The sequence below is a fragment of the Enoplosus armatus genome, chromosome 22 (assembly GCF_043641665.1).
Source record: "Enoplosus armatus isolate fEnoArm2 chromosome 22, fEnoArm2.hap1, whole genome shotgun sequence".
In the NCBI taxonomy this organism is placed as follows: Eukaryota; Metazoa; Chordata; class Actinopteri; order Centrarchiformes; family Enoplosidae; genus Enoplosus; species Enoplosus armatus.
This window is the reverse complement of record NC_092201.1, coordinates 9,291,185-9,314,259: the sequence shown is the minus strand read 5'-3', so window position 1 is coordinate 9,314,259 and position 23,075 is coordinate 9,291,185. Positions and strand designations below refer to the sequence as shown.

General features: G+C 41.5%; 1 protein-coding gene across 1 annotated transcript; it reads left to right on the top strand.

Annotated features, from left to right (window-relative positions):
- The first annotated feature begins 63 nt into the window (after positions 1-63).
- Positions 64-22,212, top strand: waslb (WASP like actin nucleation promoting factor b). Its single transcript, XM_070929133.1, has 11 exons — positions 64-372; positions 7,476-7,610; positions 7,893-7,979; positions 8,647-8,743; positions 10,562-10,585; positions 14,391-14,574; positions 15,359-15,401; positions 16,830-16,983; positions 17,828-18,375; positions 18,477-18,585; positions 19,399-22,212. The coding sequence occupies exons 1-11, from the start codon at positions 268-270 to the stop codon at positions 19,458-19,460; spliced, it is 1,548 nt and encodes a 515-aa protein (XP_070785234.1). The 5' UTR covers positions 64-267; the 3' UTR covers positions 19,461-22,212.
- Positions 22,213-23,075: the final 863 nt, after the last annotated feature.

Genomic DNA, 23,075 nt, shown 5'->3' with positions numbered 1-23,075 from the left:
ACTTCCCAGGAAAGTTTTTAGCGTTTTCCGTCTTCGCCCACTCGCTGCAGTTTTGACCTTATTTTAAAGAGGAGCGGGACGTCGCATTGCATTATTAAGCGGCATACATTATTTGGCACCCCAGTCTTGCGGACCACCGGGAGAAACAGAACCGGTGTGAGGGGGTCGGAGGAAGGCCACGGATGACCGAGGGATTGTTTATGTATCTTTTTGGATCCCATATAACGAGTTACAGTCGGTGCATACTTTATAAATTGATCACCAATAATGAGTGGACATCCGCCGCAACGGCGGCAATCTAATGTCGGGTCGTTACTACTGACACCGCAGGAAAATGAATGCCTTTTCAACCACCTTGGCAGGAAATGCATCGTAAGTTTTTTCCATCAAATTGTTGTATGATAGCTGGCTAAGAAAAAAAGCTAATACAGCTAACTTGCACCGTGTTTCCTGTCCCGAGACGGGAGATAAGGCTAGCTATGAGGTGTAACGGTGTGTTTGTGGCCTACAGTTTTATGTTGTGATTTCGGTAGCGTGTGTGTTTTGCCTGGGAAACATTTGAGACTTCTAACTGAAGAGGTTTGTCTTGACAGCAGAGACGACGAGGGAGGGCTGGGGGCGAGCGACTGTGTTAAACGTCCCGCTTGGGACGGTGACATTTGGGCAAACAGCAAGTTTCATTCCAGCCCTAGGCCTCCGTTGGTACGCCTTTAACTTAAAGCTTGACACACCTGAAATCACCCAGGGAAGTCCGAAATTCCGCTGTCACCGAGCCTAAACGCACCAAGCCTAAACGCACCAAGCCTAGCACTGGCACAGTGGAGTTAACAGTCGGGGGTTTGGAGCTGTGAAAGCCATCAGCGGAAAGCAGGGCAAAGCAATGATTTTGCACTGGCATTACATAACAAAGCTGAACCTTGGTTGTTTTCGGGAAGTGTGTCCACCGAGAAGAATGTGTCGACCAGGCTTGGCTGAGGACAGCACTGACTAGCTTACAGTCCTCCATATGCAAGACTTGCCAGTCACAAAATCTGACGAGAAGGCAGCTGGGAGTAGCCTGCTGTACCAGTGTGACTGCAGTCAAGACCAATAGTGCAATGTCACGACTCAATATTGTGAGATAGTCTGATATTACGTAACACGTTTTGCATTCAGCTGACTCATTTTTATGTCCTCCTTGTGCACGCTGTCTGTAGCAAGCCCCATACCCAACACACTGTAACTACATTTTAAGGAAGACATTTGCAGCTGCATTAACACCATCACTCAACACAGTTCATTCCCACATTTCTTCTATATGTTTGCTTTATTCGTCTTTATGATCTTGTAGGACAGGTTTTTTTTGTTATTTTCTCATTAGTCAACCATCCCCACTGGCTGGTACATCTGAATATTTATCAACCATTTAAACAATTTCCGCAGGTAAAACTAATATTTAAAGCATCAGAGCAAAGAATGTTTGCCTTGCTCACCAAAGTCAAATATTGCTAGCTGTTAGCTCGTAGTTAGATTATCAAATGAAACAGGGCGTTGAACTGAAAAGTATGTAGACTTAATATAATAATGCACATGCAGATGCATATTCTGATGAGCACTAATAAAGTATTTCTGACTGTGGCATAAGTGGTTGCCTCCGCAGTGTATCTTGAGGCCAGCAGAACAATTGTGACCGTTTGTGTCACTTAATGAATGTTGCGGTCAATAAATGTTTCCATCTTTTAAGGTGGTAATGCACCTGCAAGTCTCCCACTGTAAAGTTGGTTGATATTACTCTCAGCAATGAGGGTTGCTGCTACATCAGCTTATTTCCTCAACAAGATGTGTGTGTCTCATATCCCAGCAGAAGGCCTAAGAAAAACAATCTTGGCTTTTCTGTCTGATTTTGAAAACTGTATATTCCCCTGACCGTAGTTGCTTAGTAGCTTTGACATAGTGCCTTGCAAATGTCACCCAGTGATATCAGACGGAAAGAATTTTGCAACACCACCTACCATTGATAGCCTTTACAGATAAGATGTGTTGTAAAGTCAAGGTGTCGGATTGATAACTGTGTTATGTTTTTGGTGTATCACAATTGGCTCTGTAGATATGAGTTAGTCTGAGAAAAGGTGCATTTAACAATCAGGTGAGACAAAAGTGTACAAATATCTTTCACGTGGCCTATTCTCAGGTTACTTCCCCATAGTGATCATAGCTTCCTTTAATCATGTAAAGTAAAGGTGATGTGCTGGTGGCACAGAGAAATGGCTCTTCCTTTTTGAGTCAGTAGAGCTCACGTCATTGCGGTGAACCAGTCATGTTCTTGGTGTATGAGGTGCCTGTGTGTGTTTGCAGGCTACATTTCCTGTTCCATGACCCAGTATGTCAGTCCTGTATGTGGTCACATGGTGGGATGTCCCGCCTCCTCCTGTACTTGAATCACACACAGGTTTCTTAGGCGTGTCTTCCTGCACCTATGTAACCTGTTTTAAAAACTCAGTGATGATGGCATTCTGGCAATTGTGTCACTCAGCATGTGACAGAGACGTGGAATCAGTAACATTCCTCACAGTCCTACGCTCTGGTGTGTCTGTACACGTCTTTGCATGCAGAGAGAGTTAGGGAGAGACAAACTGTGTGTGTGTAAGAGGGATATTGGAAGAGACAGACATTGTGTGTCTCCCTGACCAATTTAATTAGAATGCCCACCAGTGATTTAGTGGCTGACTGAGTGATTGAGCATTATGTAATGTACTTATTATGCAGTAAATGTAAGAATCTCAGAGTCACCTTTACTTTTTCTTAGTTTTGTCTTCTCAGCCTGTTGTTGGAACTTAATCAGACTTGATTTACTGTAGCTGTAAAAGGCTTGTTTATATACTAGTTAAGTCTTTGAAAGTAGCAGAGCTTGTCTGCTTGTAGTCTCGGGGGCTTGGCAGTATTGAGATTTTATATCTAACAGTGATTCAAAGGGCAACCTTTTTGCACAGCATTTCTTTGAGAGTCTAATAACAGAAATAAAATTGCCCACACAACATGTTTTTTTTTATTCTGTGACCATCTTTTTCTGCGTGTTGCTTTGACAGTTACTTTCTATTGCCAAAAAAAGATTCCGTGACCCTATGACGAGGCAAGTTGTTCATTCAAATCATTAAGAAATTTTTTAATTAATTATTTTTCTTTGCTATATTGTGATGTGTGTGTTATTTTTAGAGACACTGTTGTTTATTTGTGAGATCAGATATCACTTGAATCTTGTATTCCTCCAAAGGTTAACCTGTGGGGCAAGTAGCACTCTTTTGCAACAAAAGTATGTACAGAAAACACGTGACATGTACGACTTACAAGATCAGTTTGATGAGTTGAATGTTGTGAGAGTCAACAGTAACGAGACTTTCTGTCAATGTAAAACTACTTGGAGAAATCATGCAAGTCTTTCAGGCTGCATTCTTCTTGTCTGAACAATGCAGCCACACACATGCATGAAGCGAAAGAGAGACGCAAACAGGTACATACACAGTGGTCTTACTCATCGGTTGTACTCATTGGTATTCCTTCTGCTGTCACCATCAGCAACACTGTCTGACTGGGCAAAAGGTGGAAGGGGTCCAATTCACGCTGTGTGTGTGTGTGTGTGTGTGTGTGTGTGTGTGTGTGTGTGTGTGTGTGTGTGTGTGTGTGTGTGTGTGTGTGTGTGTGTGTGTGTGTGTGTGTGAGCAGACTGCCTGATCAGCAGTCCTGTCCTACAGGAAGTCCCGTGGTCGGCCTCCTCTGGTGATTTGTGCAGGAGAAGTGGAACATGACTCCTCTTTTTCTCCACTTCACCCCCTTTTCTAAATTTCTCTCCTTCCTTTCTCCTTTTTAGTCTCACCTTACTCCTTTTATGTCATCCACTCCTATCCCCCCTTGTCTGCCATTCATATTTCTCATGTTCCTTCAGCCCTTCTTCTGGCCTGTTTTGCATCTCTTCCTTCAATGATTATTTCTCTTACTGTACTTCACTTCCCTCCTTTCACTCTCCTTTTCTCCCCTTTTTTTCCCCCAACACTGCCTTTCTGCGTCTTCTGTTTCTTCCCACTCCTTCCCATCTTTTCACCACCTTTCACTCGCTTCCTCTCCAGAAGATCTTGTGAAGAGGTGTTATGATGTCTAATATGTGCCAATATGGAACAGCTTGACCAAATGGCTGATGGACGACATTCAGATGAGAATATCAACTATAGTTTGCTTCTGCAGAAAACAAGAAGGACAGAAGAGAGCAGTTTTTGCAAACAGAACCTCAATGACTCTTTTTAATACAATCAGAATAAAACTAAAACATTTCAAATATAGCTGCACAGAGACAGAAATTGCTACCCTCCTCGTTTCACAAATATTCCATTCACAATCGGGCCTCATTGTTTGTCTGGCTTTTACCAAATATTGAGTATGAACATATATTAAAAAAATTTCTGTGTTGTACTCACATCTAACTATTAATGTTGTCCTCATATAATAAATTATTACAACTTTATGACTTTGGACACAGCTACCACACCGTAAATAAAGAGTTAATGATTCACCTTCAGAAGTTGTGTTTTCACATTCAAACACAGGAGGATTTTTTTTCTCCAACATTTGGTCAATTCATTCTTTTCCACTTGGTTCATCTCATTATTAGTATTAATAAGTGAAACATTAAATCACAAAATCTTACCCCAGATATTTTTTCCTTTTGGTTTGACCTGCGCAAATTAGCATTAACTTCTTCTTGTGCATGTAAATTACAGTTAAGATGGCTCCATGAGTCACGAAGGCCTTAAAATATAGAAAGGTTAAGGTACATTGCTGTAGCTTTCAGAGAGTCCAGCATTATATTGATTAAGTGTGGTGCTTTGTAGTCTCCTCGCTCTGTTTCTGCAGTCTGCATGCGGGACAGGTGATGAGCTTCATCACTGTAGCAGAAAAATGTAGAAAACAATGTAGATGAGTGTGTTTGAGAACAAGTGCGTAAGAGAGAGAATTTATTTGATAGAGCGAGAGAGTGTATTTAAGAGTGAGCGAGTGTTTTTGTCGGGCTTTGATGATGCCATAGACAGAGCTCCACTTCCTGCAGCCTTTGGCCCTGTCAGGAACAATCAGCGCTCCATGAGCAGATGACACCCCAGGGCCTCAGAGCCTGGACACCATTACAGTTGCTGCAGAAATTCCATCATATATCTGAATTCACATTATTATTTTGATCTTAGATATTTCTGACCCAAATCCAAACAATCAAGAGCTGTAATGCTGCCAAGAGACTGAACGTTTGTATAAACATGAATGAAAATATCGTCTCCGTGCAGTGCTGAAAGACAAATACCTTTTAAAGTCTGGAGTTGGAGCAGAGGTGGGAGAAAAATGAAAGCATATTTAAACCTACTTAGATTATACAAATCATGTATTGTTAGGCAACAGATGAACAAAAGAAATCAAACCAAATATTAATTATTGAAATCAATATCCATAACATTGATGAATGCAGCTAAGGTTGTGGGAGAGCACACTGATTGGCTGATATGTTCTGCAGTGTCATTCATGCTGCGAGGTTATACTCTGATTCACAAATCATCACTGTGATATAACTGTTCCTCTGCATGTGCACGTGTTGTTCTGGTATTTCATGTTGGCGGTGTTAACGTTAGTCATGTAACGTGGCTACATTAGCCACTAAGACAAGCCTTCCCCTTGCAGGAACTTTACCTGCATTTTGACCGCAGGAGCTTAGATTCAGTTTTGGTTTCTGGATCGTTGTTCCTTCTCTCAGGCAGTACCTGCTCCTGAGGTAATGCTTTCAGATGGTTCCAGGAACTATCGCGGTGGAGTTTGCTGGCTAGTAAAACACAAGCCTTGAGATTGCTACAAGTTGTGTGCAGTATTCATTCATATTGTAGGCAAACACTGGTTGCTGCTAGTATCAATATTAGGATTAGGGACAGGAATATCTCTAAAGTTGATGTTTAAACTACAGCTCAACTGCTGCTGATTTTCTTAAGCAGTCTGAAAACGAGCAAGATGAAAAGAGACAAACGTGTGGGAGCAGATCCTCTCTGCTTTGGAAACAGGTGTCTTGCTGGCATTTTTAATATTCCTTTTCTGCTTCTGCGCATCTGCTTAATTTAAACAAACACTTAACACTAAATTACAAAAAACAACACGAGGGCTGTGTATGTCTTGAAGTGTGCAGTAATTCCTGGAACTGTTGAGTTGAAAAGGCCCAGAAAGATCACCAGGCATTTCCCTTGTTGATGCTCCTGCTTTCATCTGTGTGGTAATGACTGTGAACCTGGACCCCTCGGTGTGAAAACATCCCTGCAGCAACCTGTAAAACCTGTGGGAGTCTGATCTGGTCTTATGATCATGGATGTGTGCACGCTACAGGTGTGCTCCTCAGTGTGTATGTGTATATCATTAAGCAGTTTAGTCTCAGACTGACTGCCGTTGCCTTTCTTGGCTGATAATGAGTCTCAAACTTTGAACATCTTGAGGGTTGAGGCTCAGCCTTAATATAGCTTGGATCCTTCAGGGATTTTAGACATCAGGAGATGCTCAGATGCTTGCAGTGTTCTTAATGCATAACCAGAGTAAACCCAGCTTGCACCCATAGTATAGGGTGGTATGTATCCTCGGTGCACACTTGCTGTCACCAGTGTCAAACAAAATAAAATGTCTTTTAAAACAAATTTGTTCCTACAGGGACACAATATAGGGACCAAATTAATTTTGGTTCATGTGAACGACCTATCTCATCTCTCTAGTCTCACTTACTCCCACTGCTTTCATTCAACTTAGCAGATGTGTCTCTATTCATAGTAACATTTCTGTGCTACTCATCAGGCATTTGGCATTGATGGACACTTTTCTGACAACTGCTGGGCAGAGCGACTTGACCCCCACAGAGTCACTGTCACCCTGTCACTCAGTCTGTGGTTATGTCGTTATACTTTCATGCTGCCCATCAAACACTTAAATAATTCCACCATCAGTGAAGTAGTTTTTTATTCAGCAAATGCAAATATTGTAAAAAGTTGAAAGTGCAGCTGGAAGGCACACAGCATGTTGCTACAACTATCATTTGTCATGGTAGGAGAGTTGTTAGATGCACAATGAGTCCAGTTTCTGCAAGACATTGGAAGTTGTGATCAGTTAATTTATAGGAATCACTCAGTTTATATTCTGCTTGTACAGCATGCATTTTATTTTTATCACCATCTTCTGGTGTGCTGGCTTAAAACCCTTGTGAGATACAGTTACATGGCAACAAAACACGCACTGCTTATGTATTATCCATTAAGCAACACAGGTTAAGTGTGACACACTCTCTCTCTCTCTCTCTCTCTCTCTCTCTCTCTCTCTCTCTCTCTCTCTCTCTCTCTCTCTCTCTCTCTCTCTCTCTCTCTCTCTCTCTCTCTCTCTCTCTCTCTCTCTCTCTCTCTCTCTCTCTCTCTCTCTCTCTCTCTCTCTCCCACTCCCTGCAGACGTTGTCTTCAGCAGTGGTCCAGGTGTACACAGCAGATAGGAACTCCAGCTGGAACAAGAGATGCTGCGGGGTGGCCTGTCTGGTCAAAGACAACCCCCAACGATCCTACTTCATCAGGGTCTTAGACATCAAGGTAAGTACATACAAAGCAGAGAGAAGCGGTTTTGCACATTGATGATTACATCATTGTGGTTAATGACTGTAGTAGCTGGCAGATGATGAAGCTCACCACCATTAATATCCAGTGGCGGTGTACCACCATGTGATATTCAAGACAACCATATATTTTTATGGCCACACAGGTGAATGCTATAGAGCTTAAATGAACAGACATCCCACAGAATTCACTGTCATACAAACTGAAACCTAATTCATATTCTTCATTGACCCTGCTCTTTGTGTTTTGTTTCCACAGGATGGTAAGATTACGTTTGAACAGGAGCTGTACAACAACTTCAGCATCTACCTCCCCAGACCTTACTTCATCACATTCGCTGGAGATGTGAGTTTTCCTCTCGATAGCTTTTCACGTTTCTCTTTTTATTTCTGATCCTCAGTATTCTAGGTCAGCACCCACTTTTGGTCACAGAGAAGTACTTTTTTTCTTCTTCGTTCTTTCTCATTTTTATTTGTTGATCATTTTCATTTATTCATGAAAATGCAGCTACAGAGGGGGAAATAACTCTGCCTCTGTGTTTACATCAGAGACATTTTCATTGATTATTACATTTGAGAAAAAAGGCACTGATTGCTTCAATCCAGAAATTATATTGGAAAACTGCCATGAGAAGCATGCGTGAGCCAACCTTCAGGGTTTGCCTCCCAAAAGACATTGTGACGTCTATTCCCGTCATGTAAAACAACATTGTTGATAGCTTTACATCACATCCAAAGCATTTGATGTTGATGACAAGATGCCTTTCTTTGAGGAGCAAACATCTTAGCTGGTGGGTACAGTGGCTCAGACTCCAGCAGACCATGAGGTATGTGGGACTGCTGATTGTGGTGATAAGGCTGGGACTGTTCACTGTACACACATCATGGAGAGAGGTTTGGAAATGCAATCATGGGAATGAGTTAGGTAGTTAGTTGACACTAACTTATTGGAAATAAGTTGTATTTGTATTGAATTTTTACACATTTCTGTTGTGTTTTGTGCGTGTTTACAGACATGCCAAGTGGGTCTGAACTTTGCCAGTGAGGAGGAGACCAAGCGTTTCCGTGGCCATGTGACAGAGCTAATAGGGAGAAGACAGAGGAAAACTGGTACCAACTTACTGCTGCTGCCGACTTACCTACTGACCTAACTCACTGGAAAAAATGACATGTTTTGGAAATGTTTAGCTTGTGTTCAAAATGAGCTTATTTCAAGTCAAACCACTTTACTTTGCTTTGTGTGTCTTTTATAAAAGGTGCAAAAATAGGTTTTGGCTTGAAATGATCTGACTGGCTTGACTAGTGTGAGCACAAGATCAAATTCATTTCTAAACTTGTCACTCTTTACACAGAACTGGGCAAAAAAGTTCTAGATTTCAATACGTGAACCAAATTGGTTCAGAGGCACTAGACTGATGCTTCCATGCAATATTCCAGCTGGGACGCAGGCGAGCTGTGAAATGTTTAGTCCATTTAAACCTGTCCTTCACCATAGTGTCATGTATTGAAAATGGTTATGGATTTTTTTGCCTGAGTCTGTTCACTATTCCATTTGATCTTCTTCTTCTCCTCTTCTGAAATCTCTTCCCAGTTGTTAGAACCTTTGATAACACATATCACCATTTTCAAACATACAGTCTACAAACTGTAATCTGTTTGTTCACTATTCGTAAAGGTTATCTTTATGAAATACTCTGTTTTGGTGTTGCGAGAAAGCCTTTCAGACAGTTGTCACAGAAACGTCTTACAGTCAGGATGACGACTCTGGATCAGTTTTCTTTCAAATATTTATGATGAATTTTTCAGCAAAACCTCAGAGATGCGTCACGACACTGCTCTCTGGGGTTTAGCAAATATGCTGACTGGCCCAAGGGGGGCACTACAGTTTAAGGTTAGAATGAGCAAAATAAATTAATGATCAGCTGTGAGAAGGACTTCTTCCCTCATGGGCATAATATTTCCAGAGTAAGCAGGTCATGAATTGAACATGGTGATTTGTATGATGGGACTTTTATTACCATTTTGCCCATAAAATGTTTTTTATTTATTGAAATGATACACAAAAGAAACATTTATTATTTTGTGCTTAACATTGACATGGTTTTCATCCAGCACCAACAATTAGACTGGTGGAGTGCTGAACTGGAAGGCAATTTTTACAAAATGTTGTTGTGCATTATCACGTCTATCTTATCTTATCTTATCTTATCTTATCTATCTGAGAAAATGAGCCGGGAATGTTTGTGTTCATCCGAACAGAGGATTCAATTGAAACTCACCGTTTATGCAAAGTCGCACAGATTCATTCTTTAACTTATTATTGTCACTCAGTCCTTAACTTTTATCATCACTTGCTTGATTAAGATCGTCCGTCTTCCTTCTTCCTCTTCTGCGGTCATTTCCTGACCCCTCAAGTGCATCGTTCTTTCATCTTTCCCCCTCAGCCCTTTGCATCGGGTGCTTTCCTTTCCTTATCTACAAGGCTTCTTTTGTTTGACCGTCAGGCATTGGAAAACTCAAGCCATCATCATTTTGAAGTGTGTGTGTTCATGTCATTAATGTATAGTGTTTATATTCTTTATAGTACTAAGTGAGAGAGAAAGAGAGACATGTATTGTCTACTACAGAGTTTATAGTGTTTTGCAACACTGAATTTATGTATGGACATAATATTAGCTGTTGTGTGTGTGTATAAGGATGTCTGATTTATGTTTCCTAAACACACTAACAAAACACTTTGCTTGGCAATTTTCCCAAATAACTTTCCATTCTGTGCAGCACATGCACAATCCCGCCGAGCCCTGCTTTTAAAAACCAATAAACTCTCTTCTCTTTGTGCGTCTGCGCTCACACATCTTCGCCTCTCACTAACACGACCTACTACTTAGCACAGGATTGTAATGATTTCATTTGTCTGTGTGTTCACAGAGAAGAGACGCGACCCTCCAAATGGTATGTCCTCCACTGTTTCCTGTCGATAAGTTCAGAATAAAACAGAAGAGAAGTGTGACAGCAGAGTCAGACCTGTGTCTGATGGTATTGGCAGCATCTGTCCGTTTGTTATGTCAGATGGGTGGCGTTTCAGGATCATTCAGATTTTTGTGTTACTTGGCAACAACACAAGACTGTATGTACTTATGTACTATGTACATAGCATTTCATATTCTATGTAGGAAATGTCTTGTGATATTTCCTGTTATTACAAAACGGTAAAGTTTGCTGTATCCTAACTGCAAAACCAGCATACTATGACAAGTAGTATGTAGTACATAGTGTATAATGGAAGTACTATGTAGTTTGGAAATGGGACACAGCTTTTCTGCTTACTGTCCTCCGTCTCACTCTATTCTTTACTGCAGTGTGTTTCTAAAACAACATAAAAAAAAAACTCAACAGGTTGTCCAGTTGTAGACACAAACAGCTTCATTTACATATTGCTTATAAATCCACTACTGCAGGGTTGTGAACGTCTAAGAAATATTAGTTTTGTTGTGTAGAATTTTTCAGTCAGCATATATCGATGGAATTGTGAAGGAATCTGGAAGAAAAGAAAGCACATGATCATAATACCATTACAATGTGTTTACATACAGTCTAATATAATGTTACAATGCCCTGTAGTAGAGTCTTGATCCGTGAACTACATGGCCTTCATGACCTGGCCCCCGTATGGTCTGATGACTAAACAGATGGAATACATTTGTGGATATGCACGCATTTGTTTTTGGACATACGGCGTAAGACACACAGCTTAGTTTTACACAGGAAGGAACCCGTTTTGGACTGACAGACAGCATGATTTGACCCAGCTGGCTTATTATTATATCTGTGTGTGTGCATGCAGCCGTGCACCTCTCACATGACACATTTACTCATTTAGCTGATGCTCATATTCAGAGCAGGGCCTGTGGACGCTTTACTCTGGGTCATGTGTGGCCAGATGCCGCATATGGTCATACATGGTATCTAAACCACCAAGTAACTCAGAGCTATACAGTAAACCTTTGGGCTAATGGTTGTCTTTATTAAGGACTTTTGACTTTGCGGTGGTATTCTCTTCTGAGATCCACCCGCACTGGAAAGGACAGCGTTATCTAAAAGGAATTTGTTCCATTTACCTGCACCCAATTATGCCGTCATGCATAAATGTTTGTCAGTTTCGACCTTTGATTCGTCATTCAGAAACTGAAACCATGCATCTTGTGTGTGAATCAGTTCATTCAAAGTCGTCCTCGTCTTCCCACAGGAATATCCTCTCTCCGTCTCCACCTGTCTCACTTCCCATTACCGCATCATAGCTCTGTTACTGTCTTTCATCTCCAGTCTGAGTCTTGCTTTTTCCAGCCCTCCCCATCTCATCATTTGTCCTCATTTGGTCTTCATTTTCCTCTTTTCTCTCTCTTTATTCCTCTATTGTGCTGCCTTTCTCGCCTTGTCTCTCACCCTGCAGTTTCATCTTGCATCAGAAACCACTGAGATTAACGTGGGATTATGCATGGATGGATTTTAATGGTTACGTAAAGTCCAGCACTAAATCCAGAATAATTTGCTGGGATTAGATCCATTTGTGTGTTTTGCGGGGAGAGGGAGGAGATGGTAGAGGGAGGTGGGTGGAGAAAGGATCACAGCGAGCCAATCAGAGATTACAGTGCGCCCTGCTGTGATGGAAAGTCACGGGAATAGAAAACGATTGCAAAGTAGAAACAAAATATGCAGACCTCAGGCGGACAGATAAAGCAGGGAAATGCAAATTTGTTGAACAATTTGCATAGAAGAAAACTGTTACTGTAATGGAAGGAATGCAAGAGGAAGAGTAAATTTTGGCTGGCTAAGTGTTGGCCGGCTCTTCTCCCTTCTGATGGCATTGCTGGATGTCTGCCTTCACAGCTCAGACAGTATGCGTGTAAACTCCACCAGATGTCTGACAAGGATATTAATTCAGTAAACTCAGACTGTTGCACCAAGTCCGTCACAAGTTGGCTTATTTTCTGCGCTGGTGTTTTGGAAACCTTTGGCATCATCTTGGCTTTCAGGTTTCAGCCAAGAAGAAACCTTTTCCCTAAGAAGACTGGAATCAATTCTGGAACAAGACAACGAGTGGATTTTGCTTTTTACCTGCTTACAAAGTCGGGTTGGGAAGCAGTCTTTCCCTGTTGGGGATGAGAACCTCCTGGATGATCCTTTTCTTTCTTGACTGAGAGACAATACCTCAGATTTGTCTGGCGCCAAAACTTGGTTGTCTGGTCTAATCCACAACTCTGCATTCAAATCACTTGTTTGAACCAGGATCTTCCTTGGTGTCTCCATCTGAGCTTGTTCCCACCGTATTGCTCATGCCCAGTCTGCTTTTACGATGATGTTCTGCACCACCTTCCTGTCTGCCCCCTCTGAGGAACTTAATTGTGAGGGCAGTGGAGGAGGAGGAGGAGGAGGAGGAGGAGGAGGAGCAGCAGGTGGAGGTGGAGGTTTGGGTCCAGGGAGCTGCCTGTCGTCTTTACACTGCCTGGTTCTCCCACAGGACGAACTGTACCCATCTCTCTCCGACCCGACCGCCCGGCTCTCCATTTGCTCCAAAGAGCGAGCTCACAAATTGGTCGGCAAAATGCTTCTCGATGTCAGCGTGACCACCTGTGGAGCAAAAGATGGTGGGTGTATTTGGGACAGGGTCAGAAGGAGACGCAGTCGCTCGGCCTCGCCTTCGCCCAGCAAAACTCCCAAAAGCCCCTGTAGTGAGAGTGTTAAAGGTATGTGCTGCAGCTGAGGCACTGGTAGGAATTGTTGCACTAATAGAACTAGACTGAATATGCTCATTGTTGATTTGAAAGCCATGTTGTTTGGCTGCATGTGTATGGTGGAGTTACTGTTAGTGTCTGGTCAATGTTATTGCTTGTATGCAATCCATATCACCACGTGTAGTTATGACATGGGTGTGTCTGGGTCGCCTGCGTCCAGTCCAATTCAGTTTTGTCATCTATCTTATTCTTTACATTGATTAAAGAAACACAAAAAGTGATCTCTGTTATTGCAGTTAAAATGAATGTAATGTAGAGTATTGTTACCTCTGCCTATCATGATTCGTCATTTAGATTAACGTCTCAAAAAGGTTTCTCTGGTTAAATAAAGGTCAAATAAATACTGTAAAATATCCATTTACAAAGCTGACAGTTTGGATGAGTGATTGAGATGTGCCATCTGTAAATGTGAACTCACTTCAGAATGAATAAGAGGATAGTAGGTCACCAAACTGACAGAACAAGTTTTAGATTGAAACCTCTATATCTTAAAGGCATTGTAAACTTTGGTAATAATGTTTACTTAGTATCATTTTCCAGTCTTAAGCAGTTCTGTCATTTAGTTTGAATAACCTGAGCGGCAGTAATGAGATGATGCTATAATTACATAAGCCCTTTTCACACCCACAAACCCAAACAAAACTACCAGACCTCTCTGTGCCAAACAGAGTCTGTAATAGCCATTAAATAATGGATTACATAATTGAAGGAACACTGCTGGCCCTATGCTGGGATTTCAACCAAAGTTGTTTTTTATTTTTTGAATGACATGTTGAACAGTTAACATGTCAGCATTGTCACAATTATGCCAGACACATCATTTGCAGCCCTTCTTATGTAAAGAAGATATATGTATTCAACATTTAAAAAGGTTTTGTCTCTGTTTTAATGAAACTGCTGTCCTCTCTGCATTCCACCTGCTATATTATATAAGACGTAACTTTATTGTCTCTCTTATTTTTAAGGCCCAACGCTGCCCATGGCTACTGTCGACATCAAAAACCCAGAGATCAGCAATGTTCAGCGTTACCATAACAACTCTCAGGTGAACAACATTGTGCACTCCTCCTTCCCCAAGAGGGAGAAAAAGACCAAGGGGAAGAAGAAGAGGTTGACCAAGGCGGACATCGGCACACCGAGCAACTTCCAGTGAGTCGCCACAGGCACTAGTATGGTGGGGGTTCAGCTCAGGTGATGGATGAACACCGTCATCCCCCTTCTAGAGATCTTTGAACATTTGTCCGTCATATTTTATCCAGTCTTCACCGCATTTAGCACACAACATCTGTGAACGACTCCCTCAAATGTTTGTATTGATCTTTTGATATCATACCATGTTGCGTAATGTGGCAATAATCTAAATATCTGAGTGATCCTGCAAACTTTGAGGGCATTCTTCCTGTAGGTGGCACTACATGATAAAATTATATGGCCATAACAATTCGTCCTTTAACAAAGCCCTTATACTGCCAGACAGTAGGTTTGTCTATCCTAATGGGATTTCATGCAGCTCGAGATAGAAATACAGATTAAACATTTGTATATGTGAAGGTCTGGTGTGGGTCTTTGAGTTCATTGTTGTTCCCCATATGACATATTGCCCCGGGGTCCTATATCCCTCTCGTTCATATATAAGTACTCGTGAATCGTGACGAGGTATTAATCCAGGCTGTCTGTATTCAGAATCTAATCCTATACATTGTGTAGTATGATTGGTAATGCAGGAAAATCTCTGCTGTGCTTTCAGGAATAGTCAGTGGCAGCTCTCATAGTCTTTTATGAGATACTGCAGGTTACCAATGAGCCATCTGGGTTGCATCTTTGTGGATTTAGCAGGATTTTGATTCTCTTTTTGGGGAATATGTTCTGTACATAACTTCTACCCTCTCTTCTGTTTTTTTTTGTTCTCACGCTCTCTCTTTTTGTCTCACAGGCACATTGGGCATGTAGGATGGGATCCAAATACAGGCTTTGATGTAAGTGTATTACAAGAATGTAATGTTGATGTTCGTATGCGTCTGTGTGTCTGCACACGTTGGGAGTATGTGACCTCTAGATATTATTAAAACTTGGCCCATAGTTTATCTGCTCTGTTCTGTTATCAGTCAGACGTCCCTCTCGCGGACAGAGTTTTCAAATTTAATATCGGCTCCAAAACATTAAGCTGAGCTGTGTGGCCAAGTCATCAGGAGGGGGGTTACACAAGGAGATTTTGGAGGGAAGAGAGTCAACCTGCATCTGCATAATCCATGGACTCGTTCCCAAAAAGCGTCATCAGTAATTATGTTGAATGCTGGATGATGAGTATGAGATCATGCAGGTCGGAGGACTTACTCTGTCTGCAAATGAAAAAGAGATAAAATTCCAATGATTTGGTTTCATAAGTTAATGCTTTCAAGGACTTAGATTGATATGAATGGGTGACGCCAGTTGAACAAAAAGCTTGCTCACCTCTCAAATCCTCAGGCTTAAAACTGGAGCACGAATGGGTGGATTCACAAATGAGCAAGAGATATATCATATAGTCTTACTGGCTAAATATGTCTCTCTTCTTTTCTATCCTTACACCATAGATACTGTAGATTAAATACTTCATAACGGCCCCACCTTTTAAAGTGAAACTCCACCCAAAAACTTTTGAGCATCAGGCACTTTAAAGTTTGTAGTTTTCTTTACACAGCAGCTGTAGTCAACTTGAATTCGTGTTAGGCTTGTATTCAAATCTGGGTTAATGAGCACTATTTTCTTTCTACTTTCACACCACCAGGTGGCAGCATAATGGCTAACTTTGTGAGTGATATCTGAAAGTATCTTCACAAAGGAGAGTGTAAAGTCACAAAGTTGCCTCTCACATACTCACCCTTTCCTGAATGAACCAGCTGATATGTTTGAATAGATTTCTATCAGCCAGTGTCAAACTGGGTAATCCTGCTCTTTCAAATGTCCCCTTTTAATCCCAACTCAACTCTTAACATGTCAGTCACATAATGTGTCACTGAGCTGCAAAGCTCATAAATACAGATTAAAAACCACATCACACATCTTAACTCTTAACTGCTCGTACATGAGCAGACACGAGAGCAGCAGTAAAGCCACTCTGTTGGAGCCAGTCTGGCTCAGTTACTGTGGCGAGATATTGTTTTAAATTAAGGAATCCATAATGATGACTTTTTCACTGAGGTGGACACCAGTTGCAATTGAAGTTTCATGTAAATACAGCTTTATCAGTTGGTAGACTATTCATGTATGTGTTTGTTTAGATCCCCATTAGCCACAACCCAATTAGTAAATCATGGCAGATCCATTTCCAGGGATTGGAATTAGGATTATTTCTGTGGTGACCTTCATCCTCACCTGTTTTAAATGGACGCATGTCTCATCCTCGTCTGTCTGTCTTTCTTCAGCTGAATAACTTGGACCCAGAGCTGAAGAACCTGTTTGATATGTGCGGCATCTCTGAGGCTCAGCTAAAGGACAAGGAGACCTCGAAGGTCATCTACGACTTCATTGAGAAGAAAGGAGGCGTAGAAGCGGTCAAAAATGAGCTACGGAGACAAGGTAAGGCAGAAACGATACGTTGGGAATGCCCTTTACTGATATAGTAGTGAAAGTGAATTGGGGGATTTGGACAGAGAATCTGAATTGGAAAGGGGAATTAAAAAAGGGAAGATCCCACACTTTTGCTTTGAAAAGGTGCAACTTCACAGTAAATGTTACTAACCTGGCCAGTGAGACTGTGTTGTTAAATGTGATCTATGCACATGTTTCTGCAGGACACTGACCATGTGAAATACGCTTTTAAAGGGTGATTTAAGACAACCTAACCAGTGTGGTGGTTTTATCCCCAGGTCCTCCGCCCAGGTGGAGTGGTAGGTTTCTATGCATGACCTGCTGTGACAGCTCAGGACCGTGCATGTCGAGTTGGACTGTAATAAGAACTGAGAATTCAGTTACAGTGTGTGAGGTCTTTGCAGTTACTGAAGTTCAGTGTTTTTGCTGTGTTGTTTGTACTTGAGTTTGATGTTCGTCATTAGCTGCGGCATTATGACTACAACTGGAGACATTTAAAACAGCATTGCTATACAAGGCTGCTTCGTCATGTTAGACATCCCCCCACCATATTATAAAACAAATGCATATATTCTGCTACAATTTTCATTAACAAGAGAAGGCTGCCCCCAGTGGCCTGATTATATGGAAAGCTGAAGAGCATTTTTGACAGATATGCTGTGAAATCCTTTGAGATCATCCAGATCTTCCGTCCCTTCATGAAAATAATTTGTAGATAAAATGAAAAAGATACAAGAAATGAAATCTGGATGTTCTCCGGGCTGCAGTGTGAAGTCTGAATGATGAATGATGATGATTGCAACTTTTAACTTCAACGTGTTTTTCTCTCCAGCTCCTCCACCCCCTCCATCCAGAGGTGGCCCTCCTCCTCCACCACCACACCACAGCTCAGCCCCTCCTCCCCCTCCTCCTGCCCGCGGACGAGGTGCCCCGCCACCTCCTCCCCCCTCCAGAGCTCCCTTCTCTGCACCCCCTCCTCCGCCTCCATCCCGACCGGGCATGTCCGCTCCACCGCCTCCCCCTCCGAGCCGAGGCTCCCTCCCGCCTCCCCCTCCACCAGCCCATGCCTCAATTCCTGTGGCGCCTCCCCCGCCGCCTCCTCCCCCCTCATCCTCAACTCCATCCAGTACCGGAGGACCGCCTCCTCCCCCTCCTCCACCCCCACCTCCTGGCCCTCCACCTCCTGCTCCTCCGCTGCCCACCGAGGCTAATGGAGGGGACGGCAGTCTGTCCTCATCCGGGGGAAAGTCTGCACTGCTGAGTCAGATCAGAGAAGGCACCCAGCTGAAGAAGGTGGAACAGAAAGAGAGGCCGGTGTCCAGCAGCACTGGCAGAGACGCACTTCTGGACCAAATCCGACAAGGAATCCAACTTAAAACGGTCAGCATTCATTCGTCGCACACAACACACCTCTCAGTCACCTCTGTGTTCATCTGCATCCTGTGCTTTAACTGTGGCTGCTCATGTTGTCTTCTTCACAGAGGGATGACAATACCGATTCAACCCCTTCCACCCCGGCTCCCTCGGCAGGCATCGTTGGGGCCCTGATGGAGGTGATGCAGAAAAGGAGCAAGGCTATTCACTCTTCAGGTACATACAAACACAAAAGTGTTCACCTTCTACTTAGCTAGCTTATAATATTATCATCCTTTCTTGCTTCCTGCCATGTACCATAGAAATCCACAGGAATTCTTACATGCGGTTATTAGAGCAACTTACTTTACTCAACATTACAATACATTTATTTAGCAGATGCTTTTGCCCAAAACAACTTACAATAAGTGCTGATACAGAAAGTTCCTGATGGGAAAACCGCAGGGTTTCCCCATCAGAAGAGGTAAACCTTTTCTGCTGTATTGGCCAGTCAAATATGTGTAAGCGGAGATTCCAGATTCAGTTTCTGTCTCATTGTATTACAAACCACTTTGCAGTTATTTGGACTTTAGAGACTTAAGGGCTCAATGACTGAGCTAAAGGCAGCTATGAGAGGATTTTGTAGACGGGGTTTACTTGACAATAAATCTGAGTGGATCCTGGGGGCTTGAGTTATGCTGCACAGGTGCTTTGAGATGCTAACCCTCTTACCCCCACCTTACAAAATGGAGCAGTTTGACACCAGTCACTCAGACTTTGCGTCATTTACTACAAGTCAGATGACTGTCACTAAAATATAAATGAGACTCCCACAACTTCCTCTTCAGTCTCGAACAACCTTGTGATTCCTTTTTTTTTTCTTTCATCATGAGCCTCGCAGTGGAGCAAACTTTTCACAAAAACATGCTCATTTTAACTGGAAAAGGAAGCACTTGAATCATCCTTTAGTGTTTTTTCGTTATCTCATCACCTGTAGTAACATCACATGTTTCAGCAGACTTCATGTTAATCTCTTCTTTTCTTCCACAGATGAGGATGATGACGATGAAGAGGATGAGGACTTTGAGGACGATGATGAATGGGAGGACTAGCGATATTTAGTTTCTTTTTTTGTTTTCTCGCCTCCCCCAAAGCCCCCTGGAGTATTCTGACACTAAAATTGTTCTTGTCTTTCTAAAAAGAAATCTTTAATTTCAAAATTCTAAATGTAAATGTTCTATTGATTTGCTGTATATTTTTGTTGCCTTTACGCTTTTTTTATTAATCTGTGCAATACCTCATTTAATCTGTAATATGTTTGTCACTCTCATATCTTAGGTTGTCGTTTCTTTATCTTCGTCACGTCTGTCTCTGTTGGCTCCATCTCTGTCTCTTGATAGCAATATGTCACATGTCTCCTTTTAACTACGTTCTTCTTTTTCCATCTCTACGCATCTCCTCCTCCTCCCCCTCACCTCCCTGACTATTCGACGTTTGTCGCCTCCATCTGTCACTCAGCCATCCTTCATATCTGCTGCATTGCTGCAGCCCATCACACATGTTCTCTCCATGTCACTCTTCCATGTTCCCTTATTAACGTGTGCAATTTTACATCAAGTTGTCTCTTGAACCTTAGCGTTGACTGTTTGTTTTTTGTTTTTGGGCAGTGATTGAGGGGGGAGGGCTTACAAAATAAGTTGCCACAAATCCTTCATCAATCGTGTCATCATTGTTCGGAGGACAAAGAAAATTAACTATTTTCATACCCTATTGCACCCTAGTTTATTTTTACTTATTCAAATGATCCTAGTTTAGCACTCATATTTTCTTAAAACAAAGAAGAAAAAAAGGAAAATGCTCTTTTTGGAATATTTAGCTTCATTTTTCTGTCGACTGTAAATTTGCTCCAGAGTTTGAGTCTTGTTATATTTTTGCACAGATTGAAAGAGGAGACTCGCTGCATGAATACAGGACATTTTCAGGTCTGTATCATTATGGAACATACATATGCTTTAAGTAATGAGGCAACATACACTTGGACATTAAGCATTTTAACCGTTAATCCACCACACTACATACGCATGGAGGTAGCCCACAGCATTATGGCTGGCTATCTGTTGTGAACTTTTTTTTTTTGGGTCGCTGCCACAATACAGATTCAGTTGAAATCATGCTTTTTTTTTTTTTAAACAAAAATCTTTTTCTTTTTTTTACAGTAGCAAGCAGAGTATTAATAAATGCCTGTTTGTCGGAATCAGGTTATTCATCATGTAAAGCTTGAGAAATAAAGACATTTTAGTTTTACATGCCTGATGCTCATAATGGGTCCATATGCTAAGTTACTGTACAGAAATGGCGGGGCTAAAGTAATGTCCTTCCTGTTGTAGACACTACGTGTTGACACAGTATAGAGAGACACACCAGATTCATTTTTTCAAACAAGTATCAGCATTTTCTTGACTATAGGAAAACATGAGGTGTAATATAGGAATTGACAGTGGTTAATTATTCCCTACAGAGACCAAAAAGCAAGGTGCCGGCAAACTAAATAAACGCATAGAAAAAATCAATGGGAAATGTTATTTAAAGGCGGATTTGTCTAAATGCCAAATTGTTACATCAGTTATAAAAGTTTTAAAAATCTGCTTAGTAGTTAGAGAAAGTAACCCATTTGTAGCTGTTATTTCAGCAGTTCTGACATCATGGCCTAATGTGGAGTCTCTATCCTTATGCATCACTTGCTAACCAACCAGAGTAGATCTGTGTCTCTCTTTAAAGCAAGACTGCAACTTGCTAAACAGCAGCTAGCTACCGCAGCCAAAAGTGACAATTATGGAAAAATGCTAAAACCTACTCGGTGGCACAAATGCAGAAAAATAATGTCTGTCGTAAAGCAATATGTATCTAATGTTTGCTGAAATTAGCCTGCATATGCTAACTGGTCATACCAGACCACAAAAAGCTGTAGCATCAAGTGTATGGAATTTAGCATTTTATCACTATGTATTCAACGTTTCATTTGTTAGAGGAAAAATGTTCTTTCAAAAGTTACAGTCTTGCTTTAAATCTTTGCATTGAAGGGCACAAGAGCCGCTAACTGCTAACCCTTTTTTCCTTTAAAAGCTTGGCCTTCCAGGGTTTCTCTATGGCAGCCATGTTAGCTCTACAGTAGGTCCCATGTTCAATCATTTTTGTAAATTGGGGCATGGACTGATATGGGAAAGTCATTCAGCTGGATTTCAACTTATTTCCCAAAAGTATATTGGCATTAAATTAACACCATGGCAGGTCAAGATGTTAAATGTGACTAATTAAAAGTATTGTCCTTTAAATAAAGAACATCTTGTAATATTACCATCATTGACAAGCTAGTTAGCTGCATAGCGCTCAGTGGATAGACCTAAGAATTTACCATTTACAGTAGCATTCCAGAACAAAGGATGCTAATTTTGCACATGCTAACAAGTAGAGTGCTAATATTGCTAACATGTTGTGGGTGATTTAAAGACTTTGTGGTCTTTACCACAGTGTAACAAATATCCAGTAAAAATAACACCATGACATGTCAAAATGGTTTAAAACTCCGTTGTTTGTTTTTTTTCACTGCAAAACAGGAATGTTGGTGTCCTCTTTAAATTCTGTCTTTGAGAGACAAATTGCCACTTGTTTGGTGTAAGAACTGACCTCTTTTGTCGAATATCAAGATACTTTTTTGGGAAAAACCTAGCCATGTTTTTCGCTGATGTTAGCTTCTGTAGGTAACTCGGTAAATAAGATGTTATGGACGCCAAGCCTTATCATTGAGGCTTGACAAATAATGAACTCTCTTACATTGTACACTCCAATAAAAGGTTGATATTTACATACTTCTGTATTTGGGCTTTTTTTTTTTATCTTCACAGCCTTTTATGATGGACGTTCCATCAGAAATACAATTATTTCCTGTAAAACTATTAGCTTATTTTCATGTTTAGGGTTTATAAGTCAAACTTGCTATGTTTAAGGTTGATTCAAGTTCATACATTTGAATTATTAAAGGAAAGAGACAGTAATCCTAGTACTTTATGCACACAGACTTTGATGCTGAGAGCACAATCATATCTGTCAAGTATGTAATTTCAGTATGTGCATCTGTTTGTCTGCATGTGTGTGTGTGAGGAGTGATGAATACAGGCCTCATCACCTGCAATAGACAGCCAGACAGGGAGTTGGACAGATCTGGTAACAGCTGAGCAGAGTATTATCACACCCTTTACTGCTACCATTTCACCCCCTGAGCCAGGTAGAAATGAAAACTGGGTGAGTGAGGGACAAAGCCCCAGTACAGCTGGTAACTCTCGGTAGCAACTTGCATGTGTGTGTAACACAACAGTCCTGACTCCAAATTCCAGTTTCCAAAATGAGAGGAAAAAGAGGGATTCATGTTTCTTTGTTGCAATAAAAGTAGACCCCTCGTGTGTGTATATTTATAGCAATATACAGCTATAAAAGTTGAACTTTGAGAACATCCCAGTTTGTTTTATGAGTCGGTTTGTTTTTTTTCATTGCTAACCCTGTTTCTCTCATCAGTACGTGGGGTAGACTCATAAAGTCCTGCATCAGTGTTTCTTAACAATGACTGCATGTGCATGTGAGCTGAAAAGAAGGCCTGTAGCAAGAACATGAGATGCATCTAGTGACAGTCCGCCAGGAAGAAGGAACTGGGGAACTAAAAATTGCCCTTTCGG